Raw genomic sequence first — 23765 nt, 5'->3', positions numbered from 1 at the left:
TCTCACACAAATTTCCATCTGGCAGAGTGTCTTCAGTTTACATTCCTGTAGCTCTTGGCAGTGTCAGAGTGTGTAAGTGTGTGTGAATTAAGAGGCAGAGTTACAGTACCGAGAGTTTAACCCTGAACCAGAGTCAGACAGAAAGGAAACTGTGCAGTTTAAATAAACACAGGAGGGTGTTTGATTTTCTGTGTTCTCTCCTCTGTCTCTGTAAATCAAATGCACCTAAAAGGGGCTGAAATGTTTGAAATGTCCTTTAGAATAATGTTCAGGTCTGTTCAGACACAGATAGGCTTACAGAGTGTTTCTCTCATTTACTCTGGAGCCGTCAGGTTGGTTTACAGTCCAGCAGTTTGCTGTTCACAGTTTTCTGATGTCACCATAAGGAGGGCAGAGTTGGTCAGTCACATTGTTTACTGTTTTTTGAAAAATCTGTTTTTTGTTTATTTTTCAGGGAAAAATTACTTTTCAACATCCTTACCTGAGCTGAAACCCCAGCTAGCCCTTTGCTAAGAAGCCTGTCACCACAGGGCATACCGCTCCATTAGGCATTAGACCGCTGTTAGCATGAGCTAAGACTTGAGTTAACCCTGAACAATTTTTCCATGGGCCCAGGTCGGTCCACTTAAGCCGTGCCATGCCAAGCCGTGCCGTGAAGTGCATTTCCATTACAGCCTCACAGGGGACAGCTAGCTCCCTGTTCCTGTTAGCCAGCAGCTAATGATCCACATTGGCCTTGAGCTAAGACCTCAAATCAGGCTGCCAGCACTGGCCTAAAGCTGCTAAATAGTAGCTGATTTTCAACTTAATCTTGTGCTTCATCTACACTGCTGGAAATAAAATGACAGACAAAGAATAAGAAGCAGCTCCAGCAGTTCCAACATGGTCGTCAGTTATTGTAAAAATAGTTTCATCAGCCTTTATCAAAACTTCTCCACAACTTTTACACCTCAGAGGGGGGACACTGGGGAGGATTTCTCTGGGGTTTCTATTCATAACAGATTCAGGAGGGATCTGAACTTACAGTTCTGAGTCTCTGGTCCTCCTCCACTGAGAGGATGTTTACACATTACAGCATGAGTGTGTGTGTGTGTGTGTGTGCGTGCGTGTCATCCGGGTTAAGTAGAGTCATGCATTCTTTCCATTACCCTCATCAAATCAATGTTCAACACTCCTCCTCCATCTACTGTCCCTGTACAACCACAGACAGAGAGAGTGTGTGTGTGTGTCACAAAAATACCCGATCAATAACCAGATAGAATATTTGATCAGTAAAACCTGGGACAACCAGTCTGTCTGATGCGGTTTCCATACAAACTACTACTGATTTAAACCAGTGTGTCATTATTTCACAGCAGCTCAGCTCAACTTCTGTTCACATCTTATAAAAATAGAAAATGAAAGAAAAGACATTTGTAAAGTTTCATTATCAAGCCTTTTAACTGATTATCTATTTTATTTTGATTAAAGTAAAACTGTTATATATTATTATCTACAAATTTCACAAAAAGACTAAAACTGACAATGTGTTTGTCCATCTCTTGATACTTTCTAACTTCCCTACCCTGTCTGTGACACTCAGCCCCAAGCATGTTGGTTCCTCCTGAAGACATAAATCTTCAAAAATGGTTCACAAATATATCTTCTCATTAAAAAAAAAGGCTCGGTAATTTCCTGAACAGTTGGGTACTGCAGTTTTTAACAAACATTACTCAGACAGGAGGAAATAGTGCATTTGTAGGAAACTATTTTCAGTATTTGATTAATCCATATTTGGTTTGCTGAGTGTGGGATTGAGTCAAAATAAACTATAACGTGTGTGCTCATGGTAATGAGGGAACATGTCATCCAGTGCAACAGTGTTGCTCGTTGATGTGTTTTTAATAGGTTTTGGACAACAGTGGACAGCACAGAGGAATAAGATATATCAGGCTGTGGATTAAAACTATTCTTTGATTATCAAAATAGTTCAATATAGATTAATTTTCTGTCGATTGACTAATCAATTAATTGACTAATTGTTACAGCTTTAGTGTAATATGTTGTACATATTGTAAAGTCATTAGTAATTTTGAACTGTAGAAATATATTTTTTTGTGTGTTTCTTCTCACTTATGACAATAACACTGCTTCACATTCAATTTGGCTCATAGCGAGTATCTGCTCCATTCAAGGAGAAGAACTGCAGATTTGAATACGTAAATGTTTGGTCCTCAAATATAAGATCACCACTCATTTTATGGTTAACAGGGGCCCTGGGTCAAAAATTTGCTGTTTCATTCTATGTTTCCCCAAACTTTCCACCAAGTATAGAGCACAGAGTACACTACAGATGGCAGCTTCACTATATTCTGTACAGAAACACAGAAACTGGAATACTACCTGTCTCAGGTTTTCTATATGTCAGTTAGTTTGTGATAATTTGAAGAAACACAACTGTATTCAGGAAAATGAGCACAATATAAATTAAAATAACATTAGGACAAGATTTTGACAAAAGGGTTTAGTAATACTGTATTGCAGGATCCACTTGATGTTGTACTTTAGTGGTGCAAATTCAAATAATCAAATTACCAAAAAGCATCTGACACACAGTAAACCTAGGGCTTTTTGGGCTTGGGGCCCCAGGGCAGTTGCTCACTTTTCACAGCTGATAAGCCTTGGCATGACCTACTTTTAGTGGCGTGGCTCTTTGAATGGCAATGTCAGTCTGTCTGTTGGCACACTGCTTTGGTCCAGACAGAAATATCTCAAAAACTACCGAATGGATTGCCATGAAATTTTGTAAAGACACTCATGAGGATAAATCCTGATGATGTTGGTGTGACCCCTTAATTTTTCATCAGGCACCATCATCAAACTTACTTCAAACTTTTGTTCAATAATACTTATTGACTTGGAATTTGATCAAAACTTTGGTTTATGGCTTGTTTATGATTGTCACTGTGAGCATGCTGATGTTAATATTGAGCTCAAAGTACCACTGTGCCTAAGTACAGCCTCACAGAGGCTAGCATGCAAGGCCGACTTAGTCACAGACAGAAAGAAGGTTCCTGCCTCTGCAAACAGACTGCCAGACCTCTGCTTTAGCCCGGCAAGCCTGCAATGTTGATGAGGCACCGATGATGGCAAGTTTTTTTCCCTGAGCTAAGCCTTTCAGGCAGGGCTTGCCCTCAGGCTGTGTATACCGAACATGCTTAACCAATCAGTTTGGTTAGGTTATAGATGTTACTGAACCCTAACATCTACAACCTATAGAAATGACGCTAAGAGACAGACACAGGTTTTGTATGCAGCCTAAGAGGCTTAACTCAGGGCAGAAAAGTACCGTTAAAAGACATTGCTCCATTCATCAGCCAAACACTCCAACGCCTGTTTTTTGTCAACCACACAGTGGTGTCAACATGCGACTCGTCGTCATGATGACCACCCAGTAAACAACCTCTTCTTCAACAGCGAGTAACGGATCCCAGGTCACCATGGCAACAGTTAACATCTAGGAGTTTATGTGAAGTGGAAAACAGAGGTTTGATCCCTGGAGCACCTGCAGAAAGAAGTTTAAAACTAAATAAAATGAACAAAACGCCTGAAAAAATTAGAATAAAAATTTCAAAAATCAAATTATAAAAAGCTAAATAAGATAATGAAAAAGTAAAAACATAGATACACAAAATCTGAGTAAATCAACTATGTACAATAAAAATACAGGGAAATGTAAGAATAAATGACAATAATAATTTAAAACTAAATAAAATTATCTAAAATGAAAATAATAAAAAACAATTGACAATTTGCTATGCCCCACTCTGAGGGTGGTGGTGAGAGGTCACTGGCAAATAATAAATTAAAAATGAAAAAAGCACAAAATGACAAATATCTGAAATGAAATCCATATTTATATCACAGTGGTGGTCATTCCTATTGGATGTCTGTAAAACATGATTTTGAGAGGACTGTTCCTTTAAGACTTTATTCTGCATAGTATTGAAACAAAAACAGTAGAAACCTCAGGAGAACAGCACAGTGGACACAGAGGAAACTACAGGACCACCTCCATGATGGAGAATAAAATAATACAAAAAAATAAAATAAAATAACAAGAACCAACCTTTAACCCTACAGTGATGATCCTTCACAGTCTGTCTGGTATCTTTATATTTAGGTCGTCTGGAGGAAAAGTCACAAACATTTTGAGACCAAACAGTCAAACAGAAAAACAAGTTGGTCACACTGATCGCACCGAGTATGTTACTGTCTGCTGACTCTGTTCATTGCTGATTGTTTTGACTCGCTGATCGCGGGAATCTCCGCCTACACCAATGGCAATGACATCGTTCATGACATCACAACCAGAGAGAACTTCAACGAGCCAAAGAAAGTTCAACCGGACGCTCCTGGCAGGAGGTGTCTTCAGAGGACGGCCAGGTCGTGGCAGCTCTTGGAGCGCACTTTGACCGCCATGCGCTGGTTGTTGCGAGCGACCAGACGGTCCAGGAACCGCCGAGCCTTCTGGGTAATGCTCTCTTTGCGTTTGTAGATGGAGCGTCGGTGCTGGACCGCCTCGTTGCCGTCACGACGGAGCCGGAGCTGTCGGACCACGCCCTCAAAGAGCTCAGTCACATTGTGCTGCAGAGATGCAGATGTCTCAATGAACTTACAGTCAAAGACCACTGCGCACGCTCGGCCCTCTGGGAAAAAAAGAAAGAGAATATATTATTATCGTCGCCTCAGTCAAATGTTAGCCATTAGCAGTTTCCTGTATATACATGTTTATATCCCTTGTGAGTTTTGTCTCCTACCTTCCACAGCGACTTCTCTGGACCGGACCAGGTCACTCTTGTTGCCAACAAGGATGATGGGAAGGTTTTCTGCTTGGCGGGTGCGTCGCAGTGTGATACGGAGCTCGGCAGCGGAGTCGAAGCTGGATCGGTCGGTGACGGAGTAGACAATGACGTAAGCACTCCCCACCTTTAGACAGTTGTCCTGAGAGGAGCTGTCCTCGCCCTCCTGACAGGTAGAGAGACATAAACACAGAGAGGGAGAGAGAGAAACATCTATTTTTTTAAAAATCCAAATTTTAAGTGCTACTAAACACTGATCCGATAAACACTTTTAAAGTTCCTCTGGTCAAAGTTGTAGTGGCAGCAGAGGGAGCAATGCAGCCTAAATATGTCTGGAGACTGTCCAGACACAAGGACATGCAGTGCCTTTAGTGTGTTCTGGGTCTGTCCTAAACTCCATGGTCCAACTCTAGGCTCAGATTAAAGGGGATCTATTGTGCTTTTCCTTATTTTCAGTTATATATAATAATGTTACAGTGTTGGATGTTCATATTAAATGTGGCTAAAGTGTCAAATAATGAGATAAACATATGTGGAAGTGATCCCTGTGAGCAAAAATCTCTGACTTCAGACTGCTCTGAACGCTCACTTTCCAACGTTTTTTTCTACTTTCAGCCTGAGCTGATGTCAATTTGTGAAGGATTTCTTTATATGGTCATCTACTCCACGCACAGCACACGGGTTCACTGCTCCGCTCTGCTAACATTATGGCATTTTTCCATTGTTTTGGGGGTAGTCACACCAAGCCATGACTCCATTACACAACAGGGCAAAATAAAATAGGTTGTTTACCTGTTCGAGGTGTGCTGGTTGTCTGCAGTCCTCCCTGCATTATTTCTAACTGAGCTGCTCAACAAATAGCTCCAAATATCTCCATATGTGACTGTTTTTTAGCACCACTGATGAAGCTCTGCTTTTTAAGTGATGAACATATTTAATTTCCTGTAAATTCTTCACAATGAAAGTCTCCCATTATTTAGTCATTTAAAAGCTTTTAATGTGAAGCAGTAAAGCAAGAAATGTTAGGTTTTCATCGACGGTAACTTAATATGACTCTGATACAGCTGCCTCTCATCAGGCTTCTGGAAAGCTGACTAATAAGAACAGAGTGGGCTCATTGGGAGGGGGGCCTTAAAGAGACAGGAGCAAAGACTGCCTATTAAGAGACAGAGATTGAACTGAAGGGCTGCATAAAGGGTATAAGATGGTAAATTTTTGACCCAGGCCCCCTGGTATAAGATAATTAAGGAGTTTTTTTTAACTTTGAATCATGCAAAGCTACTCTAGTGGAGTCCCAGAATAAAAATATAGAGCTGGAAATGAGCATAATAGGTCCCCTTTAAGACAACTTAATCTGTTGTAGTCCACAGTATCCTCTCTGAGCTGGGCAAGAAATTCCAAACATGCTCAGCAGTGACTGATTTGCATTGTGAACGAGTATTGAAAACTGTCAAATTCTGAAAGTGTTCCCCCTAATGGGCAGAGTCACCAGCCGATTAATCTCCATCAACATTAAGACAACATAAGTTCCTCTACGCCTACCTGTTCTTATTTTCATCTAGCACCAGGCCTTACTGTTTTTTGATCTGCATTCATTTGTTGTACTGTCAGAGCTTCAAAGGAGTGTATTTATTGTTTTCAATACTGATATTGTAAACCAAACACTTTCAGCTGTTCCACAATAAAAGCCTCTCACTGGTAAACCATTAGATGCCATTTATTGTGGATGAGCTACAGGAAGTTTGGCCACAGTCACAAAGATTGGTAACCAAGCTAAAGGTGCTGACATATTACATTTCTGTTCAATGAATATTCACTTTGTTTGCCATTCACTTCTCTTAAAGCCCATTCGAGTGTGCGTTTCCTGTTTCAGTGAAATGTCTGGCCAGCTCTGGTGGATTTGAAGGTCAGAGTTCACCTCTGTTCAACTTTGACAGGATGGATGTGCTTGCTCGGTCAACAGAAACACTGCTGCGATGTGTTTGAAAATGTGTGTGTTTCATCACCATTTTTAGCACATTATCACACTACCAGACTACAAACTGTAGTGTCACTTTCATGCACTGTTTACAATTTATGATCGTTGTAATCGCATCACAAATGTGGCATCACATCATTTTCAGGGCCAAGTGTGGAGAACAAACTGTGAGCACCCTTGTTGTTGTTATCTTATGTGGATCTGGACAAGAATCCAACAGCTGCCAAACTGTTCCGATCAGCTAAATCCCTGTCCCTCTGCAGGACATCATGTACCCCTAATCCCCTTCTTCAGAACCACATATCATGTTTCAATACTGTACATGCACACACACACACACACACACACACACACACACACACACACACACACACACACACACACACTCTCTCTCTCTCTCCCTCTCCATGTACCAGTTTGTCGTTCTCCCAGGTATCCATGACGATGAGTGTGGTTTCCTCTCCATCTACTGTCAGTGTTCGCTCATATGTATCCTCTGTAACAAAATAAACACAAACAATAAGACTAAGAATCTGCATCCAGATGCAGCCACCATAGCAGCTCTGTCAGGTCATACTCAGGCAGAGCTGTAAGTTGAGCTAAATGCTAACATCGGCATGTTAACATACTTACAGTGACAATATGTGACATTTGCTAATTATCACTAAACACAAAGTACAGCTGTGGCTGATGGGTATGTCATTGGTTTTTCAGGTATTTGATCATAAACAAAAGTATTGGACAAAGTCAACCTTTGACCTGATGATGGTGGTATACAGTGCTGCTTGAAAGTTTGTGAACCCTTTAGAATTTGCTCTATTTCTGCATAAATATGACCTAAAACATGATCAGATTTCCACTCAAGTCCTAAAACTAGATAAAGAGACATCAGTTAAACAAATGAGACAAAAACTTAACACTTGTTCATTTATTTATTGAGGAAAATGATCCAATGTTACATATTTGTGTGTTGCAAAAGTATGTGAACCCCTAAGATTATCAATTCATTTGAAGGGGAAATAAGAGTTGGGTGTTTCAATCAATGGGATGACAATCAAGTGAGTCTGGGAGGCCCTGCCTTATTTAAAGAAGAGAAATCTGGAGTTCTCTGAGCTTCACAACACAGGTTTGTGGAAGTGTGTCATGGCTCACACAAAGGAGATTTCAGAGGACCTTAGAAGAAGAGTTGTTGATGCTCACCAAGCTGGAAAGGGTTACAAAACCGTTTCTAAAGAGTTTGGACTCAACCAGTCGGTTGTCAGGCAGAACATATACAAATTGAAGACATCCAACACCATTGTTGCCCTCCCCAGGAGTGGTTGAACAACAAAAATCACACCAAGAGCAGGCGTGTAATAGTCCAGGAGGCCACAACAGATCCCAGGGTAATGTCTAGGAAACTAAAGGTCTCTTGCAGTGGCTACAGTCGATGTTAATGAGTCCACCATCAGGAGAACATTGAACATCAATGGTGTGCATGGCAGAGTTGCAAGGAAAAAAGACACTCTTCAAAAAGAACATTGCTGCCGTCTACAGTTAGCTCAAGACCACATGGATAAGCCAGAAGGTGATTGGAACAATGTTCTGTGGATGGATGAGGCCAAAATTGAACTTTTTGGCTTGAATGAGAAGTGTTCTGTTTGGCGATGAGCAAACATTGCATTCCAGCATAAGAACCTTATCCTATCTGTGAAACATGGTGGTGGTAGTATCATGGTTTGGGCTGCTTTGCTGCCTCTGAACCAGGACAGCTTGCAATCATTGATGAAACTATGAGCTCTGAGTTGTACCAGCAAATTCTACAGGAAAATGTCAAGGTATCCGTCTGTGAACTGAAGTTCAACAGAAAGTGTGTCATGCAGTAAGACAACAACACTAAACGACAAGTTGCTCTACCAAAGAATGGTTACAGCATTAGAAAGATAATGTTTTGGAATTCTGTGGAAGGACCTGAAGCATAGACTTAGCTTTCATGCAAAGACGCCCACGACATCCCTGAGTTGAGACTGTTCTGTATGGACAAATGGGCTAAAATTCCTCCGAACTGATGTGCAGGGCTGATAAACAGTTACCGGAAACGTTTGGTTGAAGTTATTGCTGCAAAAGGGGGTCACACCGGTTACTGAAAGCAAGGGTTCACATACTTTTGCCTCCCACAAATGTGTAAGATTGGATAATTTTCCTCAATAAATAAATGAAAAAGACGATCTTTGTCTCATTTGTTTAATTGGATTCACTTTGTCTAGTTTTAGGACTTGTGTAAATATCTGATAAGGTTTCAGGTCATATTTACGCAGAAATACAGAAAATTCTACAGGGTTCACAAATTCTCAAGCAGAACTGTATGGAAAGTCATGAAATCACCCAAGTTATTACTTTCACAAATTTCATGGCAATCCATCCAATAGCTGTGGAGATATTTCAGTCCAGTGGTGGACCAACTGACCAGCTGTCCAACATCATCATCCCTAGACTCATGCAGCTATGTGGCTAAAAACAATAAATAACATGGAGGATCAACAATAAATCACAGTTACACTGTATATCTGTAGTCAAAAAGAGACAAACAACATCCTGGTAAACAACAATGACAACACAGTCAATAACTAGCAAATAGGAGCATCAGGACTGTGAGCATACAACAACGACAACAACAATAAAAACATGTTAAACTAAAAGCAGAGAGAGTAACCAAACACGAAGCTCAGTCAACCTGAAAACTAACAGCAGACAGACTCTGCCCTCACACATCATGTCAGACTATCATTTGATCAATACAGGCTGTCAATCATGGCCTCAGGCCAAGCAACACGTGACACAGGAGCCGATCGATGATATCAGGTCGTTCAAGGTTGTGATGTCAGAACAAAGTCAGGGCAGAAACTGAATAATCTGCTGATGTCTGAGTTAGAGTGAAAGCTACAACACAACAATAGAAAACATTAAAGGATAAGGCTGGCGATTTTCTATATTTTTGTTATGGTCAAAAAATCTTGTGGCCCAAGACCCAAACCAACAATGAACTCATCCTACTACAGTACGTATTGTGTGGTTTGGCTCTGTACATGAGATTTGTTGACAATAAAAAAGATGATAGAAAATCACTAGCCTTATCCTTATGAGTGATCCAATGATTTAGTCCATCACTTGCACAAAGTTGTTGGACTTGTGAAAATTCAAAAAAGAATGGTCAAATGGTTGAGATATCAAGACTTTTCGTCCATAGTATGGGTCAAGCTCCAAAACTGGATTATATGTTTTCTATGATGCAACTGGATAGTTTGTTTCAGTACAGCCTCCCTGCCTGGTAAATAGACATGTCTTTCAATCTCCACACCACGAATGTATTAAGAGAGCTGGATTCGGTGCAGTCACTCAGTCTCGCTGCCAATTTTTCCCAGACACCAACTGCAGTGCTGCAACTAAAGAAATCCCCTGCTGCCCGAAAAGCATTTTCTACATAGACCACTGCTATAAATGTCTGTAGATGTCTGTAAAACTTTTAACCAAACACCTCAAACTGCAAAAAAGCTGATTTATCTCAAGCTATTTCTTTAATCCATGAAGTTTTTATATTTGTAAAACTTTAAGTATGATGGTATTCTAACGTAAAGTCTGTGGGCTGAGTGGGAATATGGCGGCAAGGCCAGTGGGAGAATGAATGTGCACCATCTGTGAGTTTGGTATCCAGCTCATATCATTCATCGATGGTCTACAACTCCAGTTTGTTACTCAGACTTTCTGATAAATTTGTAATATCCAATTCCAAGCTGAGATAACCGACAATACTATGTCATCACAGATTTGGGGACCTTATACAACTGTTTTCAATGGCTGAGTAGAACTAAGTATAACCTGTAAACTGATTTTAATGTGGAAAATCAGTGGAATATTCTTTTAAAACATTGCCAATTAAGACTGAGGATCAGTTTTTACTGTTTGTATTAGTTAATAAAAGCCATAAAGTCAGAAAACGGACTTCAATTATACAGCAATATCTGTCTGAGGTTAGCTAACATCGGCCTCCATGAGCTACCAAACCAAGAAAGGCTGTAGCAGCAAAACCCCAGAGCATGTTGAATTAAGGAAAGTTGTGCTTTATTCCTTACAAATTCAACTTTTTATTTGTAAGAGGAAAAATGTGCAACTTTCATCTTTCAGAAGTTAAATAAAGTGTAGTCTAGTCTAAAATGTATATTTGAAAAAAAAAAACAGATGAACTTTTTTCTAGTTTATAGCTGTTCTCTTGCAAATGCAACATTCATTATTTCTTCTGCATGCTTGGATTACTTCCTGGCAACATATTTAAAGGACCATTTCGCCGATATTCAATCTTATCTCTAGCTATCAAAATTAGGGATATAGTGCAGTTGTTGCCAATGTTATCTGTGTCTCTGGGGCACAGCTGCCAAATCTGTTGTTCTTCTGGCACCAGCACCGTCATTTGACGTGCACAATTATGTAGTTGGGAGCAAGGAAGAACTACAGGCTATTTCACCTTGGATTTCTAGTCTCTGCCTCTGGGTAGCCAGGGGGTGTGCTCTAGATGGCACTCAAAAACAAAACTTCCTTGTTCTCTTTGCTTGGTATTGCAAGCTAGCTACGTTTCCAACAGCGAAAATGGCATCCCATAATATGAGTGCAGAGGATGTTATGGATGAGGATACATTTAACAGTGTTTTGGCTGACTCTGATATTCAGCCGTATATATTTGAGCCAGAGTACGCAACCGAAGAAATGCAGCGGAGAGAGGCGTCAGAAGCTCGCACACAACACATCCTGGTACATGAAGGTACTGCTGACACGGCTCCCCAAGCAGGAAAACTCAGCTTTCTTGGACAATATAGCATGCACCGAGGAATTTATTGCTTCAGTTGATTACATTTACCATAAACACTGATTGGACATCCAAATAAAACATGGTGAAATTTCCCTTTAATCTGATTATTTGCTGGAAATGTGCAGCCTGGCCAGGACCAACATTCAGAGGAACATTTATAGAGCGCAATTAACAGCAGCTACAAGAAAAAAGTGTCATCAAGGAAAAGTATCAAATATAGCATTCGTTCAAAGTGAAAACATTAAGGATTAATAGTTCACCTAGTTAAAATAATCAGACAACTAAACCCACCCACCTCCAGGTTGTTCGTCTTTCTCCGTGATTCCTGCAAAGATTCCTGCAAGGCTGGTCTTTCCGACGCCATGGTCACCTAACAACATCACTCTGTAAACACAGTCCGAGTCGCTTTGTGAATCATCATCTGAGTCTGAACTCCACTGTGCGCGGTAGTGGAGGGACTTGTCTCCAGGGTGGTAGGACGCCGACTGTCCTAGAGGAAGGTGTCTGCGCTGGGGACGGGGCTGCTCCAGGTCAGTCTGGGTTCTGCCAGGCAGCTGGGCATCCTGAGTCCAGGACGGGTGCTGGTAGAAGTGAGCGGGAGGAGTAGGTGTGCTGCCTCGCCGCCGCAGGGGCTCCTTCTCTCTCTGGGTGTTGAGGGTCATGTTTCTATGGTAGCAGCATCAGGACAGGATGGGCCTGAGGAGATGGAGACAGGAGGCTACAGGTTTCAGAATTAAGTCTAGTCCACTGTGGACTTTAACATGTTTAAAATTCTAGATAGTTTCTTTTGATTGACATTCAGATCAACCAACCACAGAGTGTTACACTGGTGCAAAATAGAGAGCAGAAATCCTGCCCCCATCTCCAAACTAATCTCAGCATTTCTTAAAAGACAAAACATGATGCAAGACTTTTGGGTCCACTATCTAAGACACTATTCATCAACATTTTACAAGCAAAGATCACTGTCAACCTCCAGTTGGTTAACCTCTCTCCTTGCTGTTGCAGTGATGTAGAGGTGTACACCAGGGTGTGTCAGTACACCGTGACATCAATGTTGGGTGTGGTTACAGGTGCAACAAACTGAAAACTTTAACCATAGAGGGCGATGAAAAATGCAAGTATAATAGATTTTTTTATGTGACTCTCAATTAATGGCAGCATGGAGAGAAATCTCCTGGTAAAATAGTGGTTAAAACAAATAATAATAAATGCAGTTTATTTCCAATGGAGACAGTGTGTGTCCTCTCTTGATTTTCTAAATTCCAAGTCGAACTTTGACCCCAAATACGTTGACCTACATGTTTATCTAATGGGATTTGTGCATTGGTTGAATGAGGAAGTTATGGTGACAACAATTTAACTGTAGAAAAGAACAAAAGAAAAGTTAATTAGTTAGTTTTGTTAATCTCTGAATTCTCAGAGCTCTGTAACTACTCTCTGATCCAACTAGGATTTGAGTAAAAAAATCGTTGAAAATATCAGAGGATGCAAATACCAAGTTAGAAAATATATATTATGATTGTTTACATTCTGATGTACATTTTTATGTATCTTGATTGGGACCCAGATCAAAGTGACTGTGATGTTGTTGTGTCCTCTGGGGGTGTGAAGTACAAGATAACATCACAGATTTGTATTTGAATTTATTCCTTTGGCTGGACTGACCATGGACCAAATGTCCATGAACCCCAAATGTCTGTCCCGACTGAAAGACTGAATCACTGAGTGATTAAGTTACACCATTGGTTGGCCAGCCCGGTGTCTCGCCATTGGCCCTTGCTCTTTCAAAATGAATTGATACGAACAGTTTCAATTACATACCCAGGGGACATTTACAGCAGAGCCTCTGAGCGCAGCCCTGAAATAAGTTTAAAAACACACATTTACAGACCAAAACGTCTCACACGGAGGCTCTGACACTGAGGGGAGCACCAACCCGCAAACACAAAGAGACATATTGGATCCATTTTACCAGCCTGCACAGTGGCTAGCAGCTAGTTAGCATGGCTAGCATTGTTAGCATAGCATGTGTGTAGTCCACAGACTGTATAAAAATAAGGTGTAGCTTCAGTGTTTCCTGTTTAACAGCACTGTGCTGGGCAGGCGACAGATGTGTTTACAGTATTTGTGTGCTCTGAAAGACGTCACAGCACAGATATAAAGTCACACAGCTGACAGACAGTTAGCATAGCATGCTAGGCATGCTAGCATGCTAATCCTACGTAAACATGTGGATGACATAATATGTTTACAGACATCTGCAGATAGAAACAGATGAACGCAGGGGGAGTTAGTAGATAATTAGAATAGTTATAATTAAAATTAAAATAAGTTCTCTTTCAAATCAAACATCCCAAATATATCAGTGGAAAGATTTGTTCTTGCATTTATACCCTTTTTTTGACTCAGATGCAACTTAACCATGCCATATGATATGCTCCTTCAGTACACTTTAACAACAAATAATACTGGGACCACTACAGAAAATTGCAGATTAACATTTAATATCAAAGAATTCACATTATAGATATTACCACTGACCCTGTAATGAACTGGTGACGGTTTTGCACATAGACCATACATGGTCCAGCCATATGTTAGGTTTTGACCCAGTCTTATTGGTCTAGAGAGCAGAAAAACAGGATTTTCTCAGGAAAAAGACAAAGAACTACTGTTACAATGACAGTACTGACTAAAGAATCAATTGAAGTGACTGTTAATATAATTTTCTAAACTCAAATAAGTAAAAATCGGATTAGAATAAATATAATGAAAGATTAATTCATTATTAAATATAATTTGGAATCCGCTCAACTTGGTAGCTTGGATCTTGGTTACTCGGTGCCGAATGGACCCATGTAGTCCTCTGGTATGCATAACAGCGCACAGACAGACAAACAAACCTCCTACAATAAATAATTCAAATAAATTAAAGATAAATAAATTAAAGGTGCCGAGCATGACAAGATCATCTGTCTGGCGTGATAGTAAACAAGTTACAGTAACTTATTTTTAATAAACAGCATTAAAATCCTTTAAAAAATCTTCAAAATTACTGTTCATCATCTGTAACTATATTTTAAGTTTCAGTCTTTCTGTTTCTAATTCTTCACTCACAACAGAACTACAAGACCAGACAGCCAGGAGGTCAAAGGTCACAGGTCACTCATGCACAGTATCATACAGTATATGACTGCTAGTTCGATTGTTGAAAAAAGTTAATGAATTACATCAGGCGCTTTTAGTTAACATGAAAACAACTGGAAACCCAATACAAAACATGCATGTGAAGTTTGTTTTCACATTTCAGAATTACACTTTACGTGTGAAATGTCTGAAAAAAACATCTGCCTGTAGCATGTGAAGTTTGTCATGTGATATGTCCAAAAACACATGAGGCTACGTATGTAAATTTACCAAATGTAAAAATGTTTTCACATGTGATATTACATGTGAAATTGATGTTTTTGCATGTAAAATATCTGAAAATCAATATCATGTGAATTTGTTTTTGTAAATTTCACACATGTGAGATATAATATTTAAGGTGTGAAAACATAAAATTTAACATGTGCTTTTATTTTAAGAGACAGCCGGAAAACCTCAGAAATAAAAATGTTAGCAGAAAATAGCATGCAATAGATAGGTAGAGAGATAGATGGATAGATAGATAAACTTACTGTACACCCCATGAACAGTCTCTGTCCGTCCAGCCTCAGTAAACAACAGAACTGAACTGAACCCTGTCTCTCTGTCTCTGTCGGTGTAACAGTACCCTGGTGCCACAGTAACCCGCCTGGAAAAAAAAAAAAGTTCCACAACAGCGTTAAAAATTCAGCAGTGGAATCACAGAGTTATCTACCTCCCTCTGTGTGTGTGTGTATCAGAGCGACAGCAGAGGAGAAACAGATATCTGAGGAGGGAGAGAGACAGAGAGAGAGAGGGAGTGTGTGTGTGTGTGTGTGTGTTGTTTTATCAGCGTAGAGGGTGAGTTGGTTTAGGAAACATTTTAGTCACTTCCTGTTTGACCTAAAAGAAAAAATTGGCTTCACGACCAGTTCAGTCAGCAGTGACTAGTTTACATTTGAAACATTGAATGATAATATGTTTTTGTCTCTGACTCCATCTAACATTTAAAGTAGGATGAGTGTTATAGTTATCACCATAGACAATACAATGGACTGGATAAAAGCTTTGAATATCCAGTTTTTTATCAACTTTAATACTAAATGACTAGAAAAGTTTCTTCTATTGAACACAAGTTTAAAGAAACTCATTAAAGGACACAGCTGGCAATTTTTCTGACTGTCAACAAATCACATCCACATGGAACTGCTCTCTGGAGACTGAAAAAATGATAATTGTTATTAGTCTTTAGAGACATTGCTAAACAAACTAACGTGACCAGACTCTTGGAACATGTGAAGGAACATGTCAATCAGAGCAACGTTGTGTCGTGTGCAACTTTAATAGTTTTTTGGACAATAATGGAGGTCTTCGAATAAGATATAGCAGGCTTTGGATATACAGAATCAATAAGGATCAATTCATTATTAGTTTGGTTCTGCACATTAAATTTGTCGATAATAAGAAAAACATAAAAATTACCCATCAATTGAATATTAGAGAGCATAGTTGGCTGATGAAGTAAAAGTTCACTAACTAGTTAGCAAATGTAGGACCAGCTGATGTAGGACCATTTCTCTGATTAGCAGTTTACTAACTAGCAGATAAAAACCTAGTGATACCAAGGACCAATTAACTAACTAGCGGTTAACTACTTAGCTAACTCATGTCGCATTCATAACGTATTTGAATTACCTTAATTACGAGTTTTCAAACTTGTAAATTGCGCTCACATCAACCTCCAAGTCATAATTAAAACTGGGAAACTGATTTTTCTGAAAGTCCAGATATATCTGACTTGGCACTTAATCATATGGAAGCGCCTGAAAACCAAGCAAACATGGACGCCTCACATCAGCCAATCATTCATTGTAATTAAAGCCAAGTTTAATGGATATGATGCAATTTTGTCAATACGCAGTATTTTAAACACTTACATTACCAATTTAGTCACATTAAATGAAGATACCACTTTACTAACTCACAAACTGGTGAAGATACCAGTTTATATACTAGGGCGGTGATTAAAATGCAAGCAAGCTGATACAAATACCGGTTTACTTACTAGCTAGGTGATTAAGATACAAATTTACTAATTAACAAGCTGACAAAGATATCAGTTTACTAACTAGCTAACTAAGAATACCAGTTTACTAACTAGCAGGTATGTTTGGGGGTGTATCTGCCTTGTTGCCTGGTGGTCGCTGCTTGTTCATCCCATTTGAGCTTGGAATATTAAAGGGGCATTCCACTAAGTTTACACATGAAGTCATGGTTAGTCTTATCAGCCAATCACAACAGTTGTATATTGTCCTCTGTGGCTCCAGAGTACCTTTGTTAATTCAGAGAAATAGGCTCTGATGAACAGAAAGCCTGCATAACAAAGGTGTGGAGGTTCAAAGATGTGTGATTTTCCTAGGCAGAGAGGGTCTATTGAAAGACTCTATCCACTTGCATTATGGGAAATGCAGTGTTTCTGGAGCTTCACTCATACAAGGGACTAAAATCAGGATATCTCTGCCTCTGCTGCTCAGATTTTGACCATTGTTTTCTTTTATTTAACCACCTTTATGGAGGCGAAATACTAAATCCCTGAATTATCCCTTTAAGCCCGTTTCTGCCAGGAAGAGAAACAAAAAAAATTTGAAGACCTACCTCCTCCGAGAGTAATTACTCACCTAATATGAATGTGGGACTGAGTGCTGAGGTACTTTTTGTCAAAGACTTCTCCTTCATCTACTGTGGCTTGGATTGTGACTCATTTGTATGTTGCTTTGGACAAAAGGGAAATGCCAGATGATTAAATGAAATTAAATGTAAAAAAGATGACCGGGTAGAAATGGTATCATAGTATCTCAAAATTATGACTCCAGGGTGCTTCAAAAGTCATTGTGAGTTACTGTAGGCAATGCAAAGCAACTTTATTCATATAGCACATTTCAAACCCAGGGCAATTCAAAGTGCTTTACAGAAAATAAAATAAAAATAATATTGTAGTAAGAACAATTAAAGTTATTAAATAAAAACACCAATGTTAGGATAATAACATCACTATTAAAACAATCAAACTAAAATAAATTAAAAACATGTACAACTGAATATTTAAAATGAGGTAGATACACATGTAAAAGCATTACAGAAACACAAATGTAAACATATAAAATACATATAAAAGCATGATAATGTAGGCACATGAAACATGTATAGTTATAAAAGCACTTAAAGTGACTGCTGAGGTCTAAGCTAGTGTTCAGTCAAAGGCTTTGGGGAACAGATGAGCTTTAAGTCTGGATTTAAAAGTATCTACAGATGGGGCCCATCTTAAACTGTCTAAAAGCTGCTTCCCCATGTTCAGTGTTAACCTGAGGGACAATTAATAGACCGGTCCCTGATGATCAAGGGTTCTAGTGGGTTCATAAGGAACTGGCATTTGAGAAATATATTTACAGCCAGAGCTGTTGACTGATTTAAAAACATGTAAGAGGATTTTAAAATGGATTCTGAAACTGACTCAAGGTTTTAAGAATAGATGTGATGTGTTTGGCTTTTTTTGTTCTTGTAAGCACCCTTACTTAGCATTCTGGATGAGTTGTAATTGTTTTAAAGTTTTCTTTGGAACAAGGCGTTACAGTAGTCCAATCTGCTAAAACAAAAGCGTGATACTTAGGAAGTCAAAATAAGTTAATTTACTATCTCATATTTGAATTTTATTTATTTATTCTTAACTTTCCATGTGTTTTTCTGTTGTTTTCTGGCATAGTTTTCCATAGTTTACACATGAACTGACATGGAAAATAAGATTATAGAGAACCACACATCACTTCCTCTGTGTTAGTGTGAGTGGTCTTCCTTAACCTCAACACATCACAGATGTTTAGATTGCATCCGCCCCCTCAGTTTAAAAGTTTAAAATCTAAGAGGAGGAGTTTCCTGCCAGATCACCTCATCCAATCCAGTGAGTCTAAAATACAGTTTCTTTCAGTACCAGAAAAGGAACCAGTGAGTGATAATCACAATTTTATTTTATTTTGTATAGTTTTGGACTCATATTGTTATTTAATATAGTCTATTTGATACTTTTACATAGTTTTAAAAATGTATTTCTAAACGACTTTGCACCCAATTTAAGACAATGACAACCAAGTTCTCTTTAATATTGTCTTTTAGAGAATTAACATATCCATACATCATCAATAACAAACAATATTCCTAACTTTAAACTCTTCTCAACTGATATGAAAAACCTTTATGAATCCTTAAACTGCCAAAAAAAGAAAAACTGCCAAAATACATTTTTGCAGTTCGTCTGTTATTTTATTTTACAGCACAAGTGTTGAAATGAATTAATGAACTATATGGAACTTGTTGACCTATCAGTAGTTACTGTACTGATGCTGGTAGTCTATTATGTGGAATATTGGCTCCTACTGCCCCAACATGGTCACAGGAGGAAATGCAACACTCCGCTGCTGCAGTGAAACCAACAGTTTAATTTAGTGTTTTAGTTTTCTCAGGCCCTCTATGAACATTAAACATCAGTGATAAATAATAATAAATGAATGAAGCTGACACAATTTAATTTAAAGGCTCCGTCAGTGATCTAAATATAAACTAAAGTGTCAAAACAGAGAACCGGAAGCTGCTGTCAGTCTTAAGTTGATTGTCATGTCTTTTAACCCTCATCCACCATCAGGACCACCGACTGGGATGCCAAAGAATTAACTACTGTAAGAAACAACCATCATAGCAAAATATTAACTTATTTCTCCTCAAAACATTATTACTTATGTAATTAATGTCATCTGATTATTATTATTATTTTAGGAGAATTGCAGTTAATTTGCATACTGTGTAAAACAAAATGAAATACCTTTACTTAATACAAATTGCAGCTTTTATTCCAAGTATAATCTTTCCACAAAGCCTTCAAAATGACGGACAGAGTGCTCCTACCCCCCTAATAGTGTGTTATACTTTAAATTAGGATCCTTGGCAAACATGAACTCAATACATTGGTATTTTTTAAAAGCCCTAACTAAAACAGAATCTGAAAACAATGATATGAAGTTATTAGGAACAAATCGATTGACAAGTCATAAAAAATATGAATGACAGAATTAAGCACCTGTGAGATATGACAAAAAGTATATCTCTAGGGTCTGCGGGTACCCTAATCGGTGGGATTAAGGTTAATTCAGGGACTAACAATAGTAAGCACAGAAGGGAAAAAGTAGCACCTTACATCATTTTTATTGCTACTAAATACAGTATGTGTTTAGTATGTTCATATTAATACCATATGAAAAAAAATCAGTCAATATGTATTTAAGTGTTATTCATATTAAATATAAAAGTCCTTTATCCTCACAGTTGCTTCATTTATTTCTCTCTTTCTGACTCATCATGTTGCTCCTCCTTCTCCCAGCATGCACTGCAGGAGGCGCTCTGAGAGGCGAGAGAGGCATCTGACCCCTGGGAACGGAGGTCCTCGGTTTGATCCTGATCCTGAGCAGCAGGGGGACTGGCTGCATAGCAGGACATTAAGGTTAATTGATTTATAAACTACTTTAAAAATATAACAAGTTAAGTTTAAGTTTAAATAATAATGAATAAAAATTTCAGAAAAAATACGACATATCAAATGTTATAAATTTAAATGAATAATGTTGAATTACTATGTAACGAAAACAAAATAATAGTACAGCAAATAAAAAATATATAAAAATATCATGAAGTATTATTATATACAGTAATACTATATGTTAAAATGTTAAATGCATTCCTTGTATACTTATTTGTTATATTAAGAAATATTTTATATTATGGTTTACCCAATTAAATGTAGAATTAGAGAAATAAGGGATACATTAGAATAATAAAAATGGAATTTTATGCAGTAAATATGTTCAGTATATCAACTTATATCATAACCATTTTATATTTAATAGAGTACGTATTTACTGTATTTTATTTATGTAACTACAGATCCATACAAACTTTTGAACATCTTTTTCCTCACCTGGAGGAGGAGCTGCAAATGTGATCCATTTCCACAAGTTAAGAGCGTTCACTGCTGCAGGAGAGAAACAAATCTACATCAGACTTCTGTAAATGTCAATTAATTCAAATGTGAGCCATTTAGATTTTTCCACAGTCTTTTGTCAGATCTCCTGCAAAAAGGGCTCAGTGACAGAAACGTCTGCGGTTCCCTTTCATGTCCAGCAGATGGAGCTGTTGCTGTGTGAGCTGAACTGATTAAAAGTAAAGGTTAGATTGAAAGTTGAACATCACCTCAAAGTCTGAATAACTTAAAAGTCATTTTCATTTTACAGCCCAAAATCACAGCTTTGTCTCAGGTGAGAGTTATTATCTTTTTTTTTTGTTTTTAATTTTTTAAAATCTGTGTTTATATTTACACTCCACATGAGAAGAGGGAGATGTATTGAACGGGAAATCTAACGTCTTATAGTCCTGAAAAGGTTTGGTTCAATAACACCTACCTCTGCTGGGGACAGACTCTGCTGCTGAAATCTCTGGTTCTGATACAAAATCAGATCCACGTTCTTCTCTAAGTTCCTCTCCGTGTTCCTCTTTAGGTTCTGCTCCAGGTTCCACCTGAAGAAGGACTCGGTCCAGCAGGTGGTCCAGCAGCTGGTGGACCTGGTTTGGTTCAGTTCTGATGGTCAGGATGCGAACGGGTTGTCCTGCTGTGATCTGCAGCTGTGTGAAGTTGCTAAGGAATCAGAGCCCACAAAGACAATTCAAAACTCTGAACCACAGCTCACACCTACCTAAGTGTGCTGCAGAGAAACACTCTGATGATGTTTTAATAAACAAGATCATGTTTCAGAACATCTACTCTGAGCTGAGGGAGGACGTTTAATAAAAATAACCAGAGAAAGACCAGGATACTTTATTTTGTTTACATCACACAAAGAAAAATCTGCAATCACCTAAATGTAAAAAGAAACATGCTGATGTCTGTATGAGGCAGTTATAAGTTCTTACCTGCTTCTGCTGAGTTTAAGGGTCCAACAGAGAACCAATAGAACCACCAGAACCAGCAGCAGAACCACCAGGGACACAATGAAGAGGTCATAGGTCACCTGATCGGTCATCATCACACTGACACCTGAGCAAAAAGATGCAGATACTGTATGTACACTGCTCCTCAACACTAAACACCTGTTTTAGGAAAAAAAGTAGACTTGAGTGACACTGAGGTTTAAAGTTTGTACTTGAGATTGAAACCGGCAGTTGAGAAAACAATCTCACTACAAACTCCATTTAGCAGTTCTTCTGGACAATACTCTTTACTACTTTTAAAAAGCAGAACAACAATATCAGGCAGGTGAAAAGTAAAAATAATGATTTATTCCAGTTGAAACAGGTCCCTTCCGGTACACGTCTCTTTAGTGCTGCATTCAGAAAAAAAGAAGCTCAACTTGCAAGAAGTGGCAGCACTGGAGAGATCTTTACTGCAGCAAAAACTTTTATATTAATACATGTTGTCAAGAATAAATGATATAAATTTAAGAATTCACATTTTCAGGTTCAGAATGAGACATATAAAAAAAAACTACTGGACAGATTTCTATTAGAATATCCTAAAATCATTCCTGCTCAAGAGGATGAACCCTTAAGATTTAATGACCCCTATGACCTTTCCTTCAGCAGCACCCACAGGACAAACTTTAATTTTTTAGCTCCACTGCTAGTAAAGGCCAATTCATTGTTTCCGCGTCTGTGTAGGTCTTTGTGCTGTGACGACGTCTGTCCAAGTCTACAAGGGTCCTTGCAGCCCAAAATCTGTGACCAGGTGGACTGTCCGCACTACAAGTGCACCAAGTGTGCATGCACTACAAAAACATGGTGGTTGGTTGTTTTGTGCACTGTATGTATGTACTCTCCTTAGGCCTATTCTCATTCAGTGGTTGTATACACAATTTTATTTTTTAACTTTTTTTTTTTACAACCCTGATGCATGTTTGTATCTGTGTGCATATTCATGTGTGTGGATGTGGCAGCCATAAATTGGCCTTATGGCTCTAAGAACAGATAAATCATTAGATGTTGTTTGTTCATATTATGGTTGTAATGAACACAGCAGCATCTTGGGGACGCTAGCAGCACACGTAGTCTAGTTTAATATTACAACAGACAGTAAGGATTAGCTCATAATCCTGCATGTGTTGATTTGTAAGTTTAACATACCTGCCTCTCCTGTAGGGACCCTGTTGTTTGAATGAAATCAGCTTGTTGTTCTGAAATTAATTCAAACAGAAAGGTTTAACCCTCTGTCATTCTGAGAAAGTTGAAAGAAAACATTCTGTAATGTTTGAATTTCTTAAACCAATCAGAACTGTCAAGAGATGGACATAAACTGCACAAAGCTGATCATCATTTAAACTTAGAGGAATATTCTGCCTCTGTTCACACCTGGCATTAAAATACATCTTGGGTGATCCGATCACAAGTGGACAGCTCTAAGTACATGTGTGAATGAACCCAAGACACATTGAATATGCATCCGATCACTCAGACACATTCGGAGATGGTCTGGAGATGAGAAATTTGGTACAGGTTGGACTTTTGAGTTACAACAACTTCCTGTTTCATGGTGAAACATCGGAATTAGATGCATTGCCATGTCAAAGGCTTTCATAGAAAACTCAAGATTTTGATAACTTTTCAATGTTATATGGCCACATTATTTTAGCAGTGTGTATGTGAATGTGTCCTGGGCCTGGTGCGTGCTGGTGGTGTTTAAAATGCTGGGGAAACTGAGATGAATTGTGACCCTTTCAGCTTTCCACCAGCTGCTTGGGCGCACAACCGACTTAGCATGGTTCCCACCATGACCACCACTAAAGTCCAGTTATTGAGGTCAATAAACTTTTATTAGTCATATTAATAGAGTTTTGTTAAGATTTTGTTGTTGTAGCCTATTTTCCTAAATTATGTTAGCTTAGTTTTG

At 38.6% G+C, this 23765-nt stretch overlaps 1 protein-coding gene across 3 annotated transcripts; it reads right to left on the bottom strand.

Moving 5' to 3' along the window:
- Positions 1-3956: 3956 nt before the first annotated feature.
- rem1 (RAS (RAD and GEM)-like GTP-binding 1) lies at positions 3957-23088 on the bottom strand. Of its 3 annotated transcripts, none has more exons than XM_042402700.1 (11): positions 23003-23088; positions 21797-21920; positions 21289-21521; positions 20808-20861; positions 20157-20313; positions 17467-17560; positions 15343-15458; positions 11955-12377; positions 7233-7315; positions 4800-5007; positions 3957-4688 (listed from the first exon to the last, which is right to left on the bottom strand). In XM_042402700.1, the coding sequence occupies exons 8-11, from the start codon at positions 12319-12321 to the stop codon at positions 4411-4413; spliced, it is 936 nt and encodes a 311-aa protein (XP_042258634.1). In that variant the 5' UTR covers positions 12322-12377; positions 15343-15458; positions 17467-17560; positions 20157-20313; positions 20808-20861; positions 21289-21521; positions 21797-21920; positions 23003-23088; the 3' UTR covers positions 3957-4410. The 3 variants fall into 3 exon arrangements, with proteins under 3 accessions (XP_042258634.1, XP_042258625.1, XP_042258643.1); XM_042402691.1 differs by having other exon boundaries at positions 11955-12355; XM_042402709.1 differs by lacking the exons at positions 17467-17560; positions 20157-20313; positions 20808-20861; ... (1 more) ...; positions 21797-21920; positions 23003-23088 and having other exon boundaries at positions 11955-12355; positions 15343-15548.
- Between the last annotated feature and the right edge of the window lie 677 nt (positions 23089-23765).

The sequence above is a fragment of the Thunnus maccoyii genome, chromosome 3, assembly GCF_910596095.1.
Source record: "Thunnus maccoyii chromosome 3, fThuMac1.1, whole genome shotgun sequence".
NCBI classification, from domain to species: Eukaryota; Metazoa; Chordata; class Actinopteri; order Scombriformes; family Scombridae; genus Thunnus; species Thunnus maccoyii.
Note: the sequence above shows the minus strand (reverse complement) of the source record. Positions and strands in the feature narration are given on the sequence as shown.